The sequence below is a fragment of the Liolophura sinensis genome, chromosome 13 (genome assembly GCF_032854445.1).
Source record: "Liolophura sinensis isolate JHLJ2023 chromosome 13, CUHK_Ljap_v2, whole genome shotgun sequence".
NCBI lineage: Eukaryota > Metazoa > Mollusca > Polyplacophora > Chitonida > Chitonidae > Liolophura > Liolophura sinensis.
Window position 1 is genome coordinate 24080641 of NC_088307.1, and position 24216 is coordinate 24104856.

General features: G+C 41.2%; 1 protein-coding gene across 2 annotated transcripts; it reads right to left on the minus strand.

The window, feature by feature from the left end:
- Positions 1–1788: 1788 nt before the first annotated feature.
- On the minus strand, positions 1789–23330 carry LOC135480289 (LIM domain transcription factor LMO4.1-like). 2 transcript variants are annotated; one of them, XM_064760089.1, is made up of 4 exons: positions 23242–23330; positions 17010–17445; positions 4623–4860; positions 1789–3720 (listed from the first exon to the last, which is right to left on the minus strand). In XM_064760089.1, the coding sequence occupies exons 2-4, from the start codon at positions 17426–17428 to the stop codon at positions 3712–3714; spliced, it is 666 nt and encodes a 221-aa protein (XP_064616159.1). In that variant the 5' UTR covers positions 17429–17445; positions 23242–23330; the 3' UTR covers positions 1789–3711. The 2 variants fall into 2 exon arrangements, with proteins under 2 accessions (XP_064616159.1, XP_064616158.1); XM_064760088.1 differs by having other exon boundaries at positions 22820–23324.
- Positions 23331–24216: the final 886 nt, after the last annotated feature.

Genomic DNA, 24216 nt, shown 5'->3' on the forward strand with positions numbered 1-24216 from the left:
TCAAGTGAATGATCTTCCAAGAACGTAAACGAACACACTAACTCCGCCCAGAGCTTACTGTCACCAAAACATTACGAACAATGACAGCTGGGAAACCTGCAAATCTTGCATTCATTAGAACCGCGTGAAAGACCAATCAAATATATACAGAGAAATCCCGCCCAGAGACGTAATAGTGCACCTTACCGATCGACAAAAAACAAACAATTAAAAAAAAATTAAATTTGAATTCATCACTCGCTGTTGTGTTTAGTTTTCGATTTCATGAACTCTTTGTCTTTTTCTATGAACAAAAGCGTCACATCGTACGTGATCCACTCAGAATCTGTGCTATATTCAGAAAGTTTAAATCCCCCCAAAAATTATAATGTTGTTATACTTAAACCATTTTTCAAACAGACTATTCCGATATGATCACGTACGTCAGCTGCATACATGAAGTTTTCGGTCACATGACTTATTTATTTATTTGATTGGTGTTTTATGCCGTACTCAAAAATATTTCACTTGTACCACGGCAGCAAGCATTATGGTAGGAGGAAACCGGGCAGAGCCCGGGGGAAACCAACAACATTCGTAGATTGCTGGAGGACCTCCCCACATCCGGGCGGAGGGACTCCCAGTGACCGCGTTGGTGACAAGCTCCTGGATCATTGCGCCGCGATGGCGTCCTAATCCCCTCCCCCTACCCTCCGTTTATAAGATGGACAATGCATACTCGGCCGTATGAAATTCATACCGTCATGTACTGATGGCGATTGCAGGTCGCCGACTATGTTGTTTAGAAAGTGGTCTCAGTGCAATATATACCCAGACAGTGTAAATCCAAAACAACTGTAATACTGCCAGCTTTTATCCTGTAACAGTGTTCTTACTTTAAATATCTCCAAAGACAGGGCTTAGAAGTTTTTTTATACCATTGTTATTTTAGGCCTACTTTAAGAATATTTAACCGGGCGGCCGTCAAATCTACAGACGGGACATCGACCAGAACCCTGTGGGAAATATCCAATATTTACAATTTCCGTTAGTCTAAGCTCGCCTGACTTTCACTAAGGCTTTAAAATGCTGCTAGTATAAGCAGTAGCTGTCACTGGAGATCTTGGTTGCCCTGTAGGCAGTTTTATGCTGTTGTCATCGCTGGTACGGCTATTTAAAGGTGGTCTTACGTACAAATTCGTTGGATATCACTTGTCTTACACCAGTATGACAAACACCTGTACGTCATAAGTGTGAAAGTTCGTCAATTACTTGCCATAGGTCGGTAGTTTAGTCCGGTTTCGCTCACACGTAAAACTGATGACCGCGGGATAAGCGAAATATATTTACTACAGCGTTTATACCCAACCAAGTATGAAGAAGTTTTACTTTTGACAAATGTAGTTTTTTTTATCTTAGTTTCAGCAAGTATGTGTGAGAAGCGGGCTGAACCATGTGGCAGATGAAACCAGAAACCGCAACGAGGAAACCTGAAACCGCAACGAGGAAACCTGAAAGCGCAACGAGGAAACAAGAAAGTGCCACGAAGAAACCAGGAAGCGCCCCGAGGAAACCAGAAATTTGGAACTTGAGAGACGTTATATATATCAGATATTTTTTAGCAAAAAATCCATATTCGCTAATGAAATCAAAATTTTATATCTCTGTATATGTCTGGCAAGAATAGCTCAAATTATAGCCTTGCGGGAAAGATCAGGCTTTTCAGAGCTGAAAAGAAAACGTTTCTTGGCACCAAAGCTGCTAAAATACAAAATCAAACAAAACAAGAAAAGGACAGGGTAATTGTGAAGAAAACGTCAGAAAACATATATTCCATGTTAAGTTGCAATCAACAAACGACCAAAATGGGTGACAAAAATAGAGCATCGTAACTGGAATATAGAATGAGGAAATTATTTACATATGGACAAACGATTTTACTTGTACGGACGTCAAACAGGGGACAGTTAGAAAGGCGTTACAGAAGGAGCGTTATTCCACAAAATAATGACAAGTCGGTGTCACATGCACCACATTCACGAAAGTGGGAACGGAATATTTTCCTCTTAAAGCCCGTGGCCATCTGGAGCTTTGACACTGGCTGTTTCCGTTTACAGAGAAAAAAAGTTCGCACAAAGTTTTTTTTCTGATGGTGATTTCTGAACTCTGCCTCCTGATACATCATGCACTATCAGTAACATTTTTTAAAAAATACCTCAAAACCTTAAAAAGGATGAAAAATACCAAATAATTTTACGAATTTTATGTGAAAAGATAATGTTAAAGGGAAAAGGAAGGCTTTGTTTCTCTGTAAGGCCACTTCGTACATATTGCCATCAACAGCTTCAAGGCTCAGTTATCCGTTTTCATGTCTAGATCTTCCGTATACCAGAAGGGTAGAAATGTTTAGCTGTCAAGATCAATTGCCATGGGATCTGTTTAGTTCATAACATATAGGGTGAAAGGAATCAGTACCACACTGGTAGACGGCACGCATTTCATTGGAGTTGATATTCACATCTGGACTTGAGTTTATGATGTAATATGTGCTTGCTTGATATTAAAAGGTTCCAATATCACTTCGGTGAATTTCACAATCGATCTGATCAGCACAAAATCACATCCGTCCTCCAATGATCGTTTAAGCGAAATAGAGTGTGATGGTCTATGATCGCTACACGAAATCTCCAAAACCAGATCGTCCTGCTGAAGACTTCCAGAAATCTAAGCTGTCTGTCTTCCGCCTAAAGTACCGTATGACCATACTATTCCCTAATATCATCGCAGAATAACACAAAGTTCCCTCAGTTTGTCATTCTGTAAGACAGCCCGGAAGTTGGAGATCATGTGACTGATCTAGAGTGGGCGAAAACAAAATAGCCACCCCACCTTGAAGCATATGGAAACAAGCTCATGATGCCACTCCGTCAGCGACCAGCACGCCGTGGCCGTACCAAAAAAAAAAAAAAAACACACCACGTAAGCTCTACAGGAAAAACTCCTCTGGAAAGCTCATATTATACAACCCTATCGAACACATCATCACTGACAGCTTTTCAAATACAGCCATTTCCTATGCACTAGCATTAAGGGGACAATTTTGTTTCGCCCACGCCGCCTGTTACTAAGGATACCACGTGGTCTCTAGCTTCCGGGCCTTCCTGCAGAATATAATCCGGAACTGCGAGGGTGGGGATGGAGTTAGGGGAGGTAGGATAACGGTGAGGGTGGGGTGAGGTTGAAAAGGGTGGGCATTTCATGAATGATCGGCGTCTAGATGGGAACAACAACTCATGGGGTTTCGTGATAGCAATCCCGTGTCACCACCATTGTTACCTCCATACAAGAGTGCTCAAATAAACCACGCCAAAATGACGTAATAATGAAAAACAAGGCACGAGTCTGTAGTTGTTCAGAGATTAACACCCTATTGGGGGGGATTAATTTCTCATGGGGATTCAGGTATGGACCAAATCCCTTAGCTGTTTTTTCTCTTAATTCGATGCAATATTTGCTAACGTTCAGCGCCAGATGAAGATTCGCTTTGAAGGCTTAGAGCGATCTGGGCTGGAATCACACAAAGCCTCTTCGTCCAGTGGTTATCGCCGTCCACTTCGAATGCAAATGACCATTGTCCGGCCCCCGCTCAAGTGTTGGCACTCAGTCCTTCAAGTTTCTTAACTCTCACCAACCACGTGCGGGTCAGGTAAACCAGAGCCTCGTCTTTTCAGGTCAACACACCTGTGCGAAGAAGAAAGATTGAGAGCTTTATCTCAATAAACAAATGACACTATGATTAATTGTCCTGCTATATGGTGTTTTGTTACACTCTCCTCTCTCCCACTTCGGCGACCCATCTGTGATTGAGAGGTTTTCAACAAAGAGACTCCAACACCCGTGACCCGGGTCAATTAATAATAAAATTAAATGTCGCTTCCACAAAGCCATTTTTAACTTAAGTTAAGGTTTCAAACATGGGCTATACAGTTGTTTAAGGATGAAATGAGTTATCGGGCTACTAATTAAAATGATATTGGAGGCCAATTCAGCAGCATAAAACCTCACATTAAGAAAAGTGTTCCACAACCTGAAACATAAACAAAGCACTATAACTTAGGTTTAAGTTTTAAATTTCTGAAAAATCTCCTCAATGGAAGCGGTCAAATATAGCATTCAAAATTCACCCACCTTAATTCTTTGAAATGATATAATCTGTTTATTTTTGGGAGATTGGTGTTAACAGCTGATCCAGATTAAGCTTTTTCCAATAATATACTGGGATAGATTCTATACAGGTGTACGAAATGTTCAGACATTCTTAAACCTTAATACACGAATTACACCCATACTATAACTACAAAACAAACACGATTGAAATTAATACTCTCTAATACTGGTAATGGGGGAACGTATCCAGTCTGCACAAGTCGATTTTAAGTTGTGTAAAAACACTTGATTCTCTGCTGTTACACTGCGGTGACTGAACAATCCCTTCGATTTAGGAGTACGACTATACAGAAACGGTGAGTTATGACAAAACAAACAAAAGAGTACACCGACTGGGACCGACCTCAGGCAGATTACGTTCCACACTGAACAACAAGGCCCGATATGCTTTTAATAACAACGAACGTTTTACTCACCTTGTGCGCAGGTCTGTTGGGTAAGGGCACATGGCCTTTCAAGACTTTGGGGTAGTCCTGCTCACACACGAGACTGCCGTTAAGGATGCTGTACCGGTTACCTGGCACGAGCTGACACTGACAGACCACACAGGTGAAACATTTCTGGTGGTAAACGTTCCCTTGAGCCTTCATCACAAACTCGCTGGCTGGAATCGTCTGGCCACACGAGCTGCAGCTTCCGCCAGAACCGAACAACCTGAGGAGGACAGAGAGAGTTGATTAAATCACTGACTTACAGATTTGATTGTTTGTTTATATTATATATCGGCGGCCAGCTATAAGGTCGGAGAAAACCGAGCACAGAACTGAAGGAATCAACGACCTGATTGTTGATTAATCAGCTACTGGATTGATGATTTGCATATTGACTTACTAGCTTGGTTTTTTTGTTGACTTTGATTTGTTTACTGACTGGCTGATTGATTTGTTTATTGACTGGCTGACTGATTTGTTTATTGACTGGCTGATTGATTTGTTTATTGACTGGCTGACTGATTTGTTTATGGACTCGCTGATTGATTTGTTTATTGACTGGCTGATTGATTTGTTTATTGACTGGCTGATTGATTTGTTTATTGACTGGCTGATTGATTTGTTTATTGACTGGCTGATTGATTTGTTTACGAACTCGCTGATTGATTTGTTTAATGACTGGCTGATTGATTTGTTTACGAACTCGCTGAATGATTTGTTTATTGACTGGCTGATTGATTTGTTTACGAACTCGCTGATTGATTTGTTTAATGACTGGCTGATTGATTTGTTTACGAACTCGCTGATTCATCCTGTTGACCAAATCATTGAGTGACTGATAATTAGCTGAGTGTTCAAAAATGTAATAATTATGAAAGAAGCCAACTGCCCGACACTGCCGAGATGATTCATTGATTTCCTGATTATGACGACCGCCGTTTTATTACCCGAATAAGCGATGTGTTAGTGTGAAGGTTATCAAGTTGATCTCCAAGTTGATCTCCATGTTGACTGGCTGACGGACTGAAACGGACTTGTTTAATGACAAACCGGGCTGACGAGCGGACTGACGGGCGGACTTACGGATGGACGGACAGATGGACAGGCTATCGATCTCATTTTATAATAAAGCAATGTACTTTAATCTACGTTAAACGGAGAAATTTTTATTAAACTTAAAAAACTTCCAAAAAATCATTACTTCAGGAACGGAGAAGATCGAGGTATGGTAAAATAGGACTTTAAATTAGAGGTGCATTAGAGTGCGAGTACTTTGCAACATTTACAGCTACATCCACGTATCAAAAATTTTCCCGTTTCCAACTCAGGCATGATTCTCAAAAGCTGACTACATCGAAACGTAACACCCTTTCACGCCTCCATTCCGAGAGAATTTTTTTTTTTTTTTTGTTATACATTCCGTTAACAAATGGATTTTTGTTTGAGTAAAGTCAAAGAGCGTGTCAGGGTGTTTTCCGACGCCTGTTTCTCAAATCGTGGTTTAGCTGGGAAGCACGCTTTTAATGTGCTGGAGTGTGTTTGCTTTTCCGCCATAAATACTCAGTTATAAGACATACAGCCCTCAGCTTGCGCTTGGTGGTCAACCAGGCGATTATTGTCTCCATCATGACAACGTTTGCGTAACGGGCGCCAGAGAGCGAGAGCGAGGCAGAAGAGAGTCCGGCCCGGGGCGGGGGGAGGGGGTGAGTGAGTTGGATGGGAGGGGACGCCGAGGGTAGAGGGGGTGTAACGAGAGAGGGAACTGTAACAAATTTACACATGGAGGAAAATTCGCATCGTAATATCTTAATCCTGTTGTATTCGACGAAGTATTTTACGCTTCAGCTTTACTGAGGAACAAAATGCTTCTGGGACGGCAGCGAGAGCAAAATTACAATGACCGGTTTTCGCTTGAGTGACATTCGCCATTTTGTGGCAGCTTTGGAACAATTACCACATTTCCTCCAATATCGTTTATCTTACTTCGGCAATGCTGCCTTGTCTCTGGCACGCACAGGTCTCCTCAGTCTGTTATAATTGCTGAGATAATGTGCCTTTAGGTGGCTTTTGTAAATCTCTAATAGCGCGCGGAGCTCAGTTAATGTGGTATTGTAACAGAGCCTGGGCTATTATGTGTGAATATATCCCATGGCATTCGCTACAGCTACTCAAACAGCCTTTCCCCGCGCGCCACCGCATTGAGAGGAATAGCCAATCGCGTGCGGGGCAAAGTACAATTATACATATATAAAAGAAAATAATAAATTACCCCCAAAAGATTAACTCTTCATAAACTTCAATTTGTCGATTATTTAAACTTCCTGTTGTAAATTATCCCATTAAATCCAAATAGGAGGCTATTTTCGATCCGATTTTAGCGTCATAAAGTGGCCTGCTCGCCCCTAATTGGCTTTAATGGTTGGTCCGCGTTGTTGGTGTGAGGCGCACGAGAGGGGGAGCCGTCAGCAAGAATGTGCGCGAAGACGGCACGGCTAAAAATCTATCGTCCCATCTGCTGAGGACCGAAGGCAATTGTAATGACCGAGTCAATTCGGATTTAATTTGAGGAGAGAAGAGAAAAATTGGTCGGTACTAAAGTCTTTGTTAATCTGTCCTTTTATCCCAGGCGGTCGGACTGGCGACAGACGCTCTTGTGTACACGAATAGAGTGGGCCTTAATGGCAGCACGGCTTTTTAATTTGGACCTAATTGAATCTCTTCTCTCGACAGACTAAGGTCTTATTGACGATGGGGAAAGAGGAAAATAATTGGGAAGATGAGTCCAGGCAAGGCGAGAGGAGTTTTACCAAACGCTTTGTTGCCTACACACACATAAAAACAGATGTATGCTTATATACAGTGTATAACCTATAAGAATATTATATTTTAATAACAAACTATAACAAGTTTTACGATTTTCAAATCGAATGACGTAAAATAAAATATTCCCATAAAGATGTTTTGTATTTTAAATAAAATCAAAGTCACCAAATATTTTCAATAACATCATGACAACGTACAATTCTAAAATCTACAACTTTCCATACATTTTATTACTGTATTTAGCTTATATCTGATTAAATGTAGAAATATTTAATATTTGTATTTCATGAATAAGCAAACTAGGAAGCTTAACTTTGATGTCGTTATTGATACAAAAACAAATGCTATCATGAGCGTTTATGACTTGAAGTAAAATCATCAGACAAACAATTAATTTAATTAATCAAGTTTGAATGTATACTTCCAGTGCTCCCATCAATGTACCATTACTAGCAGGGTCAACCAAGTGCATACATATAGAGTCATTGGAAACACAGACCCATACAGACCCGCCAAATAGTGAAATACCTCTGGCTATCAAGTGTATAGACCATACACCATGGCTGTAGCGTAATGGTGTCGATCACGTGGGCTATATAAGCATGTGGACATGTCATCGCTAACGCCATTAGACATATCCTAATGTAAAATACTTGTACAACCAGAAAAAAACATGCGCAGATCGTGTAATACTTCTCTTATTAGTCTCAAATAGTTGGTCAGATACCAAAATTTAAAAACTGAAATGTTCTCTCCTAAGAAGATTTTCGTATTAACGCATACACTCAGCATCGTGATCCCATTTAATATTGAATTTTTTTACTAGCGACCATCCGGGTTGAATACTCGATTCCTCAGGTCAGGTTAATGGATGCAAATGTGGTAAATACTTAAGATTTATTTAGTGACAAGCCAGCAATAGTTTGGTCGATTATGGGCGCTTTGTTCCTAAAATATTTTTATAAACTCAGCATAATCAGGGATACTATTAAATCATCAATAAAGAAATTATCCAATTTCTTTTGCGGCTTCTATAAAACTTACTTTTTAATTCCTTTAAATAATTATTGTTTACTTGTAGCTTTGCGTCGCTTTGTACAGTATTTGGTCATTTAAGGACGGTGTATATTCCAACGCCCACAGCAGAACTTTAACGTCATTTTGTTGGTGTCAGATGTTCCTTTCCCATCTAATCATGATGACGTCACATAAGATAATACGACGTTATAACAGAAACAAATACATCGTACCGTTGTGGACGTTGCACTGCAATCCAGTTTACACATAACATTTGCTCAAGGTCCTGCTTCACACTAGCGCCACCTCACGGGATTAAAAAAAATATGCCGCCTCCCCATTACAGCGCTACCTTACTGAAATGCCATGTCGAAGACATCAGCCAGCATATCTCTTTCCACTCAGCGCCAAGCCACAACGGCATTAAGATTTTATGACGATAAGTAGGCCTATAGAGCTAACCCTACTAGGACGCTTGAAGGTACAGTGAAAAGTCTCTTTCATAGAGCCACTACGTTGTATTTGAAATAACTGAGAACACGCTACTCCATGAAAAATAGGCAATTATATCAACAGCGTCTTTGTGTAGGCTGTATGGATTCACGCGAGATGCACGTGTAAGGAGACAAAATGGTGGCTGTGGTGTTCACAGAGCATCGTATCAGCTTGAGAGGAAAAAGCCGCTTCTTCCCAAGAATCCATGCCCGTCCAAATTTGACACGGACTTGCGAAGCGTTATTGACATACAGCCAATTATGTCGTTTCAGCACCAGGCTGGATAATCAAACTTAATTATACCCGGTTGTAAGCCATTTTCAGTTTTAATTGGCTTGAATGAAACGTACCACATGTGTTTACAATACAGCCTTGGTTATTCTGCGCCGTAATTAGATGTCGAGCGGCTTTAATTAAACTTATTGGCGGACTTGGGTTCAATTAGAGTGGGAACTATTTCACAAGATGGCAGGAAAGTTGACCATGGCGTCAGCCCGATACGTAATTAGGGCCTCGGATACATCATTAAAGCCCAACCGGTCGCGATTGCCCCTGATATGGTGACGGCTTCCGGTAAACGCGCCAGGCCACCATTGGACCCATTCCTTTAACAGCCTCCGCACGCTAAAGAGCGCGCTGTTTCACGACATGGCGGTTTGAACCCCGGTTTGAAACATTTCTTGGATTCGTTTAAGAGTTCTGATCGGTCAGATCATTATTGGGGGAATGGAAGTGATATCGTTAACGTCTTACAGATTCAAAGAGGACAGGATTTCCAACATAACTATCGGTTTCTTTTATGTAGGACATCACATATTAATTGCCCAAATAAACGCACGGCTATCGAAGATAATTAACGGTGCTTTGCTTTATAGCGACCACTCTTAATATTGCAATTCTCCATCATATATACATATATAAACCTATATGCCCCCCTCCCCACGACGGCTCCACCCAATCTTTCCTACTGTTGCATTTCCTACAAGGGCAAGGTGCTTTATGGAAGAGTTAGTACGAGTGGGCAAGGGAGGGACTCATTATACAGATACATCAAATTCCGGCCTCTCAAGATCGCACTCACATTATTAAAAGCTCACTCTGTATACCGCTTCCCCCACCCCAACTCTCGAAGCCTGCAACGTGGACACGTCAGTGTCTGGTTTTTTGAGCAGGCTTGTTAGTGTTAGAATATCACTACTTAGCCTCGTTATGAGCAAGGTGGACTTCAATTACCGGACCTGGGAAAAAAGCGGACTGGCGGCGTTCGATGTCGGCTCTCCGCCTCATTATAACTGCACCGATAGCCCATCGAGAGCCAACAGGCCTTATCGCAACGTCTCACTTTCAAGTCTACAGTAGCCTGCTATCTGCTTATCGCGGCCAAATTAAATTCATAGCGTTTCAATTAGTAGAAGGGGGTTGGGTTTAATTTGGGAGAGACATCGTTAGCTAAATGGGTCTGCCCGATAGCAAATGGATATCGTGTTACTTAAGATTCCCCTTACCCCACCCCCTATTCCCCCCCTCCTCCTACTTCTCCCCACCAGCTATACAACCGCCGTCTTTTCTTCAAAGATGCGCTTGCCTCATGCCACAGACGCATCCACATAGAAAGCAGACCCTGTCGACTTAAACACCAGCTCTACCCTGAAATCAAACTGTCAAAGCCTTTCAACCTACAGAGCATTATATTAGTATGTGCACGCACTATGTATCATGTTTCCAATGATTTTTGTCATTGTCCAAATCATTGTCCACAATAGTACATAAGACCTACTCTAAACTATTATCACGTCTGAGTGTTGGTTCAATACCAGGCATGTTCAGGCATTCCGAGAAAGTCTTCCGCTCAGACTCGGTGGCAACAAGCAGCCGATAGAAACAAATAGCAGCTAGTGGCAACAAATAACAGTGTGTCGATGACAACAATTAGCAGTCAATGGCATCAATCAGCGGTCGATGGCAACAATATGCTGTCGGTGGCAATAAGTGGTGGACAGTACTCTATATACTTGTACTTTGGGGATAACTTTTATCATATCACCACGCCCTCTGGGGCAGATTCCACAAAAACCACTTCTGACATTTACAATGATCCGATTTTTTTTACTGGAAGATGAGACCAAATATACGTTCTAAAATCGTATTTGAAATTTCCACTACAGGAACATGTAGGTTAGAATTGGCTTTGTTGACTCAAGCTTTAAGCTGAGTGTTACGCTAAACTTTTCCGACAGATGGCCGTGCAGTCTATGTCACATGGGATACCCACTTCTTTGTATGGCTGTTATTTTGCACTGCAATCAAAAATGTTTCAACGGCATAAAAGCGATTTACGTTGAAAGGATGAAAGGAATCGCCAAGAATAACACAACGCCATCTCAAGTAAGGTGCTTGACAATTCTTCGGATGTAAAAAGAAACATCTGAGCTAAGCAGCGATAGTTGGATTCGAACTTATCACTTCACTGAACTTGGGGCCCCACAGTTACAACGCAGATGCCACAGACCACTGAGTGTACAGGTTCGCTTAGTGCGCCTAGTTGTCCATCAGGAGATTAACTTCAATTATGGGCATGTCGCTATTAACTTAACATAGGTCTTGACAATCATTTACACAAAGATAAGTTTTTATCAAAGGACTGATATAAATGTCCGCTGTTTTCCTTTCAGTTAGATACGATAAAAAAAAAAGCACGGGAACAACAGCTGTGCTGATATAGGCCTACATGCCTATTTTCACACCGGGTGTTCGCCAGCACAGACATTGCAAACAATCATCTACTAAGATCTCGCATAAATGGACTCCACATTGAATTTTTAATTATGGGAAATAAATAAAATCCAATTTGCGCGCTTGATCAATGTTAATTTCACAAGCAATTAACCAGATAATCGACTTGCTGATTGCTATGGCAACACGAACTTTGCTTTCATCATGATCTTATATCCTTTACCCTATTTTTCATACCTTCTACACTAGAGAGCGTTTTTTTCTTTTTGGACGGGTGATCAAGTAGGCTTAATGGCATTATTATAATATGTTCTCGTTTAGATGTTCAATATGGCAAATGATCGCTCTCTTTTTATCACTGAGATAAAACAGTTAGAGTGGAACAAAGGATACATCTGTAAACATTCGGATGCATCTGAGCACGATTCATGTCGTTTTTTTTTTACAATTATTATTATTATTTTCATGTGAAGATAAAACGACTTTCCGGGAGCAGCATGACAAATGGCAATAATATAGCAATGCACGTAGGTAGGCACTATGTCTCTGTAAATTCTACCAGGAATTTTATCGCATGTCACTTTTGCTCGTTCGAATGTGGAATATTCGTAACAATAATTAAGGGCCACAGCTTGGCCATTTGTTAAATCGCTCTATACATGTAGGCGTAGGTCTACTAGCCCATATACGTACATTAAAACTGCGTGTGTGTGATTGGCAGGGAGAGGTGGGGTGGTTGTGGGGATCGGATAAGACTGGGGGGAGGGGATTTAAACGCATACACTTACATTTGCAGGTGATAGGATATGACCATAAATGTTAACACACATTCAGTAACATGTAACAAGGGCTACTCAGCTTTCTTCCGTTAGACACGAGTTGATGCTAGCATCCTATAAATGTAATATTAACTACACACTTATTAGGTAACAGTTTGAAATTCCAATCACAAAGAACTGATGTTATACCTCAATTCGTACTTACATTTTATATACTGTTCAAAGAATAGTTTTTAACCTGTCTTCAGATCAATCATTATCTACATGACAGTCTTACACCTATTACGAAACAGACACATTATAGAAGGTGATTGTGTCACAAAAAAAGATAAGTTTCAAGTTCAACCTGCTCCTCTTATGCCTCCGTTTAGGCCAAATTGAATAACCTAACAACCATTAATAATAGACACACAAATAAAGCAATTTAAAACACGAAAACAACAACTGGAAAGTGATAAAAACACCGATTAATCAAGCGAGCAGGTGCGAGTGAATGGATCAAAGGGAGACCGGTTATACGGGTAATGTACTTATATTTAGAGTTGGGAAAACCACAGAACGTTATATGTACTAGCATAATTATATGTTTTCATAATCAGTTTTTTCTCTATAATCATTTTTCTCTCTAATCAGCTGATGACGACCGTGTCATAATTACCACCTCCCGTTTCCTGTTCATTTTTCAGCGATAGCTATTACCCGTGTAGCAGACTTGTGATCCGACCCGTAATTTATCAGCAGGGTTTTAGATGTGTCATTTCCTAATGTTAATGTATAGTTATCATTTAAATAGAGGGCGATCTTTCATAACGTACATTGTAGTTACAGCACAGATATAGATCAATGTACATGACTTCAACTGTTATCAATCCATCTAATGTCGAACGTGCTGACTGCTTCTCTTTTCGCGAATACGCCTTAATTTCATACTTTATATACTTTCTTAGTTCTTTCGTGGTTTGTGTTTGCAGCTGGAATAAGAATGTGTGTTTTGACGCCTCGTTATATATTTCTCGGGGTTCTCGGGCATGCCCTCTCCACGATATGGCGTTAAAACCCATTCAATCATTCATTCATTCATTCATACAGTGCCAAACTTTTAATTACTGTGCTGATAATGATGCTGGCGTATAAATTGAAAGGTGTCGAATTTTCCAAAAATACTAATTTAATCTTATTTTCAGAATGTATACAACAGCAAACATTGACATTAAACTCGCTTTGTGGAGTCCTCTTACTTAATGCGTTTGGAGTAAATGCAAAGGGAATGTAGTTTACTTGAGCTTTGCCGTAAAACGGTTTACTTGACTAAATGTACTGGCAACATGGCGTTGAATCACAGTATTCTGATGAAACTTAACAATTAAGACCAGTATAGGGTTAAATTTCTTTTGCGCATCAGTGCGAATTTTATATTCGTGGACGTTTCGAGAACAGAATAACGAAATTCTATCAAATCTTTTTAAGACAACGTACACAATATCACATAATCATGCGGGTGACATCTAGCTCAAAGCGCCGTGACGTTTTTAATGTATGTATTGCCGTAATGAGGTTACCGTTTTCACACCATCCGAGGCAACAATGGCGGCTACAGAAGTTAACACGGGTCCGCAAGCTGAAGAGAGTCCGCCCGACCATTGCGGGGTTTTACGAGTAAATCGCCCATTGTAACCTACCTGGGGACGCCCTCTTTGTTAAAGCTACACTTCTACCCTCATTATAAGCCCGTTGAAAAACGCACGAGAAGACGGTGGTTAGAATTTCTTAATAAACGTACAAGTTAATATATTTGATAAAGTACGTGGTTGAGAACGGTCCGAAAGCGAGCCTAATTAGTTGCGGCTTCACCCGAGTAATCTTAGGTCTGGCGGTACGGTGAGCTGAGCGACTCGGGGGCAAAGGGGAGAGGCCGAGGGGGTGGAGGAATACAATGACACTACATACACCACTCCAAATGTCATTTATTAACTCATAATGCGGAACCCTTGCCTCTATTTGCTCCGGTAATAGTCCATTATCCAACCTGAATGAACGGTGGGTCTAGTACTGGCTCTCCACGAAGAGCTGTATGCACGGTGTCATCCAGTGTCAACAAGCTACTCTCTTCTCAGACAATAATACCTCAGTATTAACCCATAAATCTTAGCAAATATAGAGTAACTTAAAAAGTTTCCATTCTCATTTAATGACATTATAAGTGGCCTAGTTTCTAACGTACGGTTCAAACAAACAAAAATGAAGCCATTGTGGAATATGTTGATCCAAAGCGTTCACGCTAAGTTGGAGAAAACAGCGCAGTTAGAAAGAAGGTCCATTATTGGGTAGTTTAAAAGACATTTGTTCGACCACTGTCCCATCTTCCTAAAACATTCAGGGCCAAATCCAGTACCATATCTTATTTCATTCCTGGTTTTAAATAAACCGGTAATTGTTGATCTCATTTGCATAGCAAGGATAAACAGGAAGTTTGAATCTGCTGTTCTGAATAGATCAAGATTGCATATACATATCGGCTTTCCGGTGATTTATTTAAATATTTGGTATATAGAACGGTATATAGAATTTTTCAAGAATTTATGCTGTAAGGTTTGTGGAACACGGAGTGGTGGAACACGGAGCGAGCGAGGCAAACCACAGCCTGACACACCTCGCGACTTCAAACTGTAGAAGAGTATGAGAAAGCTTATTCCAGGCAAGAATTACGTTCATACATGCAGTAGGCAAAAACTCACTATCGGCAAAGTTTCAGACATTATATATAAGCAACAACGATAAAATCTACACTCTGGATATTTTTCTGCAGAGAGTTATCTTTGTCTATCACCTGGATACGGTTAAACTAACAGATTGGTCCTGTGACAAATAAATTTAAAGGATGTTTATGGTAGTTTTGTTAAAACGCACTCCTATGGCCGCCGCTTCAGCGGTTGGGCTTCAATGAATGCAGGGCCCCCTGCTGGGGATGTGCACCAGACGGTGGTTATACCCAAAACATTGAGTTGTATAGACTCATTGTGACTTAGAAATACGTCTATTCGCCAGTGGGAAAATCGAAGAGCAAATGTTAGTCACTGTGAAATTGTTACAAGTGCAAACTCGGTACAGGCGTCCACTTTCGCCACATGATGCACTCGAGTTCGTCAACAGGGGTAAGGATACATATATAGAATCTCCTTAATGCTCAGTACATAGCTGTACAAAGAGACTCATTTTAAACTGACTAGTTTCGCCTCGGTAGCCAGAATGAGGCTAAGCTTGTGCATGAAAGTGTCATTTAAAACACTTTATAAATCATTCCCTTTTTAAATCATTAAGAGTGCAACTCTTATTCAGTAAATACTTTATGCAATCGTACACGAAGGTAACGTACATGACGCACCCTCGAACGTCACTAACACGAGAGGCTGAACTAGTACAATCAGAGCAGGCTGACCTTCCCTAATATAAATCCTCGTGAATAAGTTTTGCAGGAATCGTTCACTGTTTATTACTTGTGCAAGAGGCTCGTCAGCTCAAAGTTGCGATCTTGCAGCAAACGGCACATTGTGTGGAGTGACGTCGCGATTGTATTTCTATGCTCGCTTGCTTGGTTTAGTTTAGTGATATGGTATGACGATGGTGCCGACGATGGTGCCGCCAATGTCATCCAGGACAAACACTTCAAATATGCACCATGTACAATTCAAAATGAATTTAATCTTTTTTTCGAAAAGGGGTTATTAGGATTTTCAGGTAATGTAAACTAAGTTGATTAAAACAGCGATTTGGGCAACAAACAATGGATTCCAACAGTCTATGAACTCCAGCAAAGTAAAAGAATCAGTGATGTAGATTTTTGAGAAAGCATCAGCCAGTTTTCAAAGTTTCATCACGTCTTCATCAGCTCACAGGCAAAGCATTATCTGGAATCACCTGATACGTCATCATTCTAACCTAACCAATAAAGCGTAGTTTCTCATCACAATTGTTCTATGACCGATTGAGCCAAGACACTATCATGTTTCTATGTAAAAGTCTGTACAGATTAGGAAATCATGACGTTATTAGTCACCTGCACTCTCGGCCATGTTGGATCTCCAATAACAGAATTCCATGGCCCGGCACAAACAGTGAAAGGCCACTCCAGCAAGAAGCATGGCGGGCCATGGAATTCTTCTGTTTTCAGACTGCAAACCATCTATGGGATTTATTAATTTATTTAAGTGACGTCACTCCAGAATATTTCACTTATACGACGGAGGCTAGCATTGGGGTGGGAGGGAAAAGGACAGAGCACTGGGGAAACGCACGACCACCAGAAGGTTGCTGCCAAACCTTCCCACTTACGACCGGAGAGGAACCCTTCATCTACATAGCAAACAGTCATGTAAAAATGGATGCAATACTGGTACAAAATGTACGATATATATGTGTGTATAAATGCAGGCAATATGTTACTGAATATATGCAACATAAATGCAGGAGGAATATATTCTACTCTCATATAGTTAATCCATGAAATATCAAAGAAATATCATCTCACCTCAAGTAGTCATTTTTGCAGTAGAGCATTTCCTTTTTGGTAAAGCACGATGTCCCGATGTTGCCTAGTTCGGCGTGACAGTAAGAACACTTGAGGCAAGCCGTGTGCCAAAAACGGTCCATAGCGTGCAGAAGAAACCGATCTAATATCTTCTCCCCACATCCTGAGCACGTCCTAAGGCCTCCCCCGGGGGTAGAGGACGTGGGTGTGGTCGTGATGGAATGGTTGGAGACAGAACTCATGTTGTTCACTGCCATTGTGTTGTTGTTGTTGTTGGCAGTTCCCGTTTTGTTGTTGTTGTTGGCAGACATGGGCATGCCATTCATATTCATGTTCATATTCTGACCAATCATCATCTGTGCACTGGAAGGGGGCGTGGCCCGCGTGGCGCTGCTTGTGGAGGATAGAAGTCCAGCCATTGTATCTTGAGGGTTTTCTGAAACAAGAAAATGGAGAATTATAAACTTGAGGGTTGTGTCACGTGGTAAAGTGACGTCAATTCATTGAAGAAACAGCTTTTCACAATGAACATCTGAGAAGGAACTCATTGACTAACAATAACCCTAGTCTCTACAACTACCCGAAAATGGGATTAACTCGAAGAATAAATGACTGATTTATAATGTTAGTTTCATTGGCTTCGTGAATTTGATTGGTGTTCGACCTGTCAATCACAAAAACATTTCAAATATATGAAGTAATTATAGTCACATTCCAAGGCAAACCAACACCCATTCAAACCACAGCCGAAAGAGTCACGACCAGATTCGAACGTCCGCCTTTTGACCTCCAATACCCTTTCTTTGTTATTTAACGTGGAATACTCAAGAAAGTTCCACTTATACCATGGCTTCCTTTATATTGTGGACGAAAGAAACTGTAGTGCCCAGAGTAATCCATCAACCTTCGGCAAGTTGTACTGGTGAACTGTTCCACGTGTGACAAGCATGTTATGCTGGTGGAAGGTGTGGGCTTCAACTAACTTCATGTAACACTACACGAAACAGAATACCGTCGATCACTTATTGCCACCGTGACCCAGCGTGTAATGGAGCTACGCCTGTAGTAATCCTGGTCAATGTGATCATTAATCATGGTGATGGTGATTACCAATCGTGTTCATTCCGATTACCAATCATGTTCATTCTGATTATCAATCATGTTCATTCTGATTATCAATCATGGTGATGGTGATTATTACCAAATTAAGACATTGGGCTTTTAACAGCTGAGCAAACATCCTCCTGAATATTGATCCCTTCTATCTCAATACCGATCCTTTTCAATGACAAATCGGTCGTGTATTTTTTAACTTCCTGGTTTAGTCAGGCTTCTAGTTCCTGATTTGCGCAAAGTGTAAATTACAGGGCGCGCTCTTGTACTAAATGTCATAGATTTATACACCCAACGAGAATAACGCCGTCGCCCTGGGAGGTGGGGGGGGGGGGGAGTAGGGCAGAGCAGGTAAACTTCTCACGAGATTCAGCAAAATAAACGGTATTTGTTCAACGTGGAAATCTGGTATCAAGAATGCGGTTATGATTAAAATGAGGAACAGATGCGAGGGCTTGTATAAGAGACTAGAAAAAAAAAAACGGATTATCACTGAAGTCGTCATTTCTCGGCTTATCGGCCAACACCATTAAGCAATAATGTCAAAAGTAATTCCATCAAACGCATTAAATAGGGGCGCCAATTCACGGCGGGGGAAATGAAAAGACAGAAGCGGTGTGGGTGCGGCGTCAGTCTTAATTCACCCACCAGCGGCTGGCTCGCCAGTCAGAACTGATAAGCCTAATGCTGTGGGACGGGGAAATTTCTGGCGCGCGGTGGAGGAAATATGGTGATTCATTCCGCATGTGGCTCAAGTGATCATTTTACAAACAACCGACATGCAATTATGACTTGTTCACTTGTCAGAACGAGAGTATTAAGCATTACACGGCGTATTAAGCGGACCTCCCGCGACGAAACGACGACAGCGAAGAAATTGTTCAACATGGGGAAAAATTACTATCGTTTGTCGTGTCAACAACAACGGTCTTTGAAAACTCACGAATATCGGCCCAATGTTACTAAACTTATATTTTATTTACTGCACCATTAGAGGAGGAGGTCTGGTTTAGCGAGCTATAACCAGTTAGATAGACTTGTATGAACCCTAGCAAAAAACTAGGCCTGTACATACCGCCATAGCAACATTGAAGGCACCCATACATATTAACCTACTTGCACTGGGTGACACTTGCTACACTGTAAATAAATGTAGTGGGAAACTAATTACCAGCCGGACCCCTATGTCCTGGTGGTGAGTAGTACGCTAAAACTTGTGTGTGTGTGTGGGGGGGGGGGGGGGGGGCGCTTATTATAGATAATAATACAGACGACAGCCAACAGCTGACTAACAGAGAGTATGCGCTTCATCGCCGCTACGCCAACACCGTGTCTGCCAAGGCAGACCGGAAGAAAGGCTCAACACGAATACAGATTATTTCATTTCCTTAGTCTAATAGGTTCATCGTGGTTTTGTGTTTGAGGTTATTTACGAGGCGATGATTTCATCACAGCGTATACACGTGAATCACCTCACATTTCCAAGTTTACAACTGACATCCGAAACTGTTAGTAATTCCTTTGTGAGCAATGATTGCATCACTTCGTATACATGTTCTCTATCTCACGATTCCAATCTTACAACTGAATCCCGAAACCACTGGTTGTTTCTTAAATGCGACACCCCTGTAACTGGTTTAGATAAATGCAGAGATGTTCCCCAAAGGCAATGTGTTTTTGGTGGCCGATTAACTGGTAATACCAATCAGGCTGAAAAACTGTCGTTTAGTGCCATGTTTGACAAAAAAGACCCAAATTAATATACAGACTGGAACCATGTTTGATTAAATACTTTGAGAATTAACCCTGTGCTTATTGATGTCAAAATCGACACCCCTGCAGATCGTATCATGAATACAAACCAAACATTATTCTGTCATTGGTTATCGGTTCTAAATTTCAAGTAAGAGTTCAAAAATCTTTAAAAAATTCTAAAAAATCGAGTAAGAGTTGAGTAAAGAGAAGCCAACATATCTGTTAAGGAAGAACAGACTTAAGGAAGAACAGACATCTGGGATTAGAGGCGTAAGGGCGGGAGGATGGACGAACACAATTACGGATGGACGGCCTGACAGACAGACAGACAGCGCCACAATTGCAATGTATCATCAAATACCTAAGTGTCTGTGTAAAGCGTTAGTGTCCGGACTACGTATGTGCCTTAATGTACAGGCCATCGTATAAGACCTGGCCAATCAGAAAGCACTAGGACAGGGAATGAAGAACGGCAAATCGCATACAGTTGGAAATATTATCAGAAACAACAGAACAGAGCGCAAGTCCATTAGTGGTACTGTAATCAAACGCTGATACCGTCAGCAATTCACCCACATTAACCCAACGACGGCCAGAGGTGGACAGAGCGCCGCAGTCAATCGTCGTCTCGTGGGAACTAACTGCAACTATAAGTGACCATACAACCCTCGAGTACAATTACCCGCCATAATGCGTAGTGGTCGTCATGTTTGTCCATATAGCTTTCCCTAATGATACAGACGGAAGGTAAATATACCGGAAAATTGATTATAGGCCTACGCGAAAACAAAACAGAAACGGAAAGTGTAAATGTGAATTACGGGGCTTGTGATTACTTCTAATACATACATGTGATGGCAGGTGTGAGGAAAAGACGGTTGGTGCGTGGCAACGTTATCTTACGCATACCAAGAATGTTCCGATCATATTGCGTAATTCTCATATACCCTCTCGCACCAAATATCATGGCTTGTAATTAGAACAAAGTTTCTTCTATACGCCTTGGCTATATCAGTCCGGGGTTTACGTAACAGAGCATATATATGCCTCTATCTTGCATCGGCTAGCCAGCTAGGTTGCCATTATAGCATAAAGCGAGTCACCAGAAAGTGCATGAGCTATAGAAGTTCTAATACGAGATAACCCTGGGATCAAGCAGATCGATATCAGTGATCAATGACGGTATGGACCGGTGATCGATCGGAATATGATTACAGTTTAAGCGGGACATAACTTATTCATTAAACGTTTGATTAGTCCGTCATCATGGACGACATTCCTACACGTGGTATGCAGGCAGTTAGCCCAGCACCATGGATATACGAGGCTACAATTCTATGTACGACTCTTGCCTACACACCAGTGTTGGTAGTTAATACATTGTTAATTTCTAATGTTAACCATAAACAGGTGCTTCAACATTTAACGTCTGTTTGTACATACGACTGCTGCATTTCAATAGTCAACGACGTTAACTCCGTTTTTTTTTTGTCCAGAAACGTCAGTTAGTTGTTTAACCATATCAAACATGGGGGGGGGGGGGGGGGGGGGGCACATTTATGCCTGTATAGTTTAACTTGGTCAATGTTTACCAATTCAGTCAATGTATATACTTCCACCCAATGATAGTTTTTAATGACTTACATATAGTCCCACGTATTAGCGTACTAAGAAATTCCTACAGGAAATGCACGTTGTCACAATACCTCACAAAAGTGAATCCATTACAGGCTCTCGTCAGTGACGTCGTAAGTTCGAATTAGACTTCATTTGATGTATAAGTACAATTGACCATGCACATGTATAAAAGCGTGCTCTCTCTCCCTCTCTCGCTTTTTAAAATTTTATTATATTTTTTTATATAGATTAGTGGAGTGACCGTATTAAAAGCATGACCAACATGGTGGTAATGCAATGTGAAGAGTCGGCATGATTAAAATTTCCCCTTTACTTGGCCATTTTTTCTCATGCGATCAAAATAGTATGTAGTTACGTACACCCTTTTAAGCAAGTACAGTGGGGACTTTTTTTTTTTTAAGTTTTCCTGTTTTGACGAACATGCTATTAAATTCTGTCTGGACCTCCTCCCGTGCTTTTTATTAGCAGTAAAATTCCGGCGTTTAAGTCCAATGCGGAAGATGTAATATAATTGTGTCAACGCGCTTGTTAGAGCATCTCAAATGCCAGGGGGTGGGATGGGGGGAAAGACATACGACGACTGACGTGGGCCTATACCATTTATAATCAGGACAATGCTGCGCAAAGCAACGACAAGCGTGCCAGTCACTAATGATGCGATACAACGACCACCCATTGTTATATGGGTATTTCGTCAGACTGAATTTTGCCGAAATTAAGTTATTTTCCTCAAAGAAGATCAACATCATCTCTTTTCAATCTCTAAGGAGCTTCACTGTGGTTTATTAGTTAATACAGTTTTGGAAGTTCAACTTCTGGCATGTACAGAAAGAAGCCTACTTTTATTCTAGGCCTACAGATTGAAGAAGAAAAAAAACCCAAAACATTAACGACTCACTTGTCTTTTTGTTCGTAGGCCTACAAATATAACACGGTGGTGCATATAAATATACACGGACTATACAAAACTGACAGTTTTAATTCATGACTGATATACTATGTCCACTGGTCTAATGTTGATTTCACGTCATGTTGTACATGTAGGCCTATAACATTGTATGTTATAGAGTACGGGCTCTATGTACACGTACATTCCCAGTGCGGATGTGAAATAAACATGTCTAGCTGACGCTCGCGTGTTCCTGATAGGCCCACAGTTGATGCCATAACATCGGATACAGACTTGTTAAATCTACACGGCTTACCCAGTAAATACGAAATAAAGCGATAAAACAATATGAGCCTAGATGGTTTGAACAGCGAGAGTATTGGCTATAGCGCCAGCAAGGTCGAAGTGTACTCACGGGCTACGGGCTGTCGGCTAAGCGTGCCTGCCTCCATAGTCGCTTCGCTTCCCCGGACCTCGTTCTTCGGTAGCAGTCCGTATATTAACACGGGGTAAACCTGTCAGCGTCACACACAGCACTGGTTAACCGTATAGAAACGCCGGCACAAAATCAAAGAAATGTGGTCGTTCCAAATGATCACAACAACACGTTCTGGTCACAGTCACCAGAGCTGGAGCTTTCTCACAGGTCCGCGCTGTATAGAACCGTTCAACCCTCTACCGCTCGGCAGCCGATATTTGTAAGCTTCCTTGAGTACTGCCCAGTAAGCCGAGCAAACTAGGGTATTCGAGTACACTGCGGTTCGCTGGATGGTCGACCGAGTTTTATGCCATTCTCCGCTCGCTTCTTGTCACTATGCCTCTTTTCAGACAACTTACTCGGTTCAAATCTTCCGTCCCGTCCCGTCACAGTCAACTAATATCTTCGGCATTAGGTGGAACCGAGCAACCCCTGCAGTTTTCTCTTCCGCACACCGCAACACTCTGTTGGTGTAATCAGAGACGACAACTTCGGACAGAGCTTGACCTTAGCACCGGGCCAAACCATTTTGCACTCGTGGGGGGCGATGGGCATGAATTGCTACTCTGCCATGTAACTCGTTGGTAGTTAGGTAAGCCTCGTCCGATAAAGAGTTTTATAATAGCCTGGAAATTTGCAAAAATGAACTAAGGCATTAACAGAAGTATTTCATAATGACCGCGCGCCTGACAAAAACGCAAACATAGATTTTATCTGGTTAATGAATGTCTAACACAAAGTTTAAAGAATAAATAAAAAAAAACTAACTCAATTTAACCAAGCTTCGGTTTTTAATCCTATGTATTCCTCTAAACGAATTGAATTTACTCGTTCTGATCGTTATCACGTTTTTTTTTCGAAATGGAAATACAGTGAAAGGCAGACTGGACTTATAATGAATGAAGATAATAAATAAATACATCATAATAAATTAGACAGAGGCACGTAGGGTTAAATATACATCCAAATTAACGGGAACAGTTGGCGAGTTAATTTAAACGCAATTAACGACGCGGGTTTCAATTACGACTGCTGTTTATTTTCGTTGTAATGAATACTAACCGTTAGATGACGATACTCATATGTACGTATGTATACACACGAGTAAAATGTAGCATTTGCCTGTTGTTTATAAATGGTTAGTATAGACATATAGGCTGACGCTTACGCGAGTGATTTGTGTGCTTTAACAGACGCCTTACCACCAATTTATGCAGAACTCTCACCGGCCGAGAGGTCTATACGCTATTTTGTTTTCTGTACGAACCATCAATTTTTTAGCAACGAGGTCGCGAGTTCAAATCCAGCTTCTTTTTGTTCTTGCGTGCCTACTT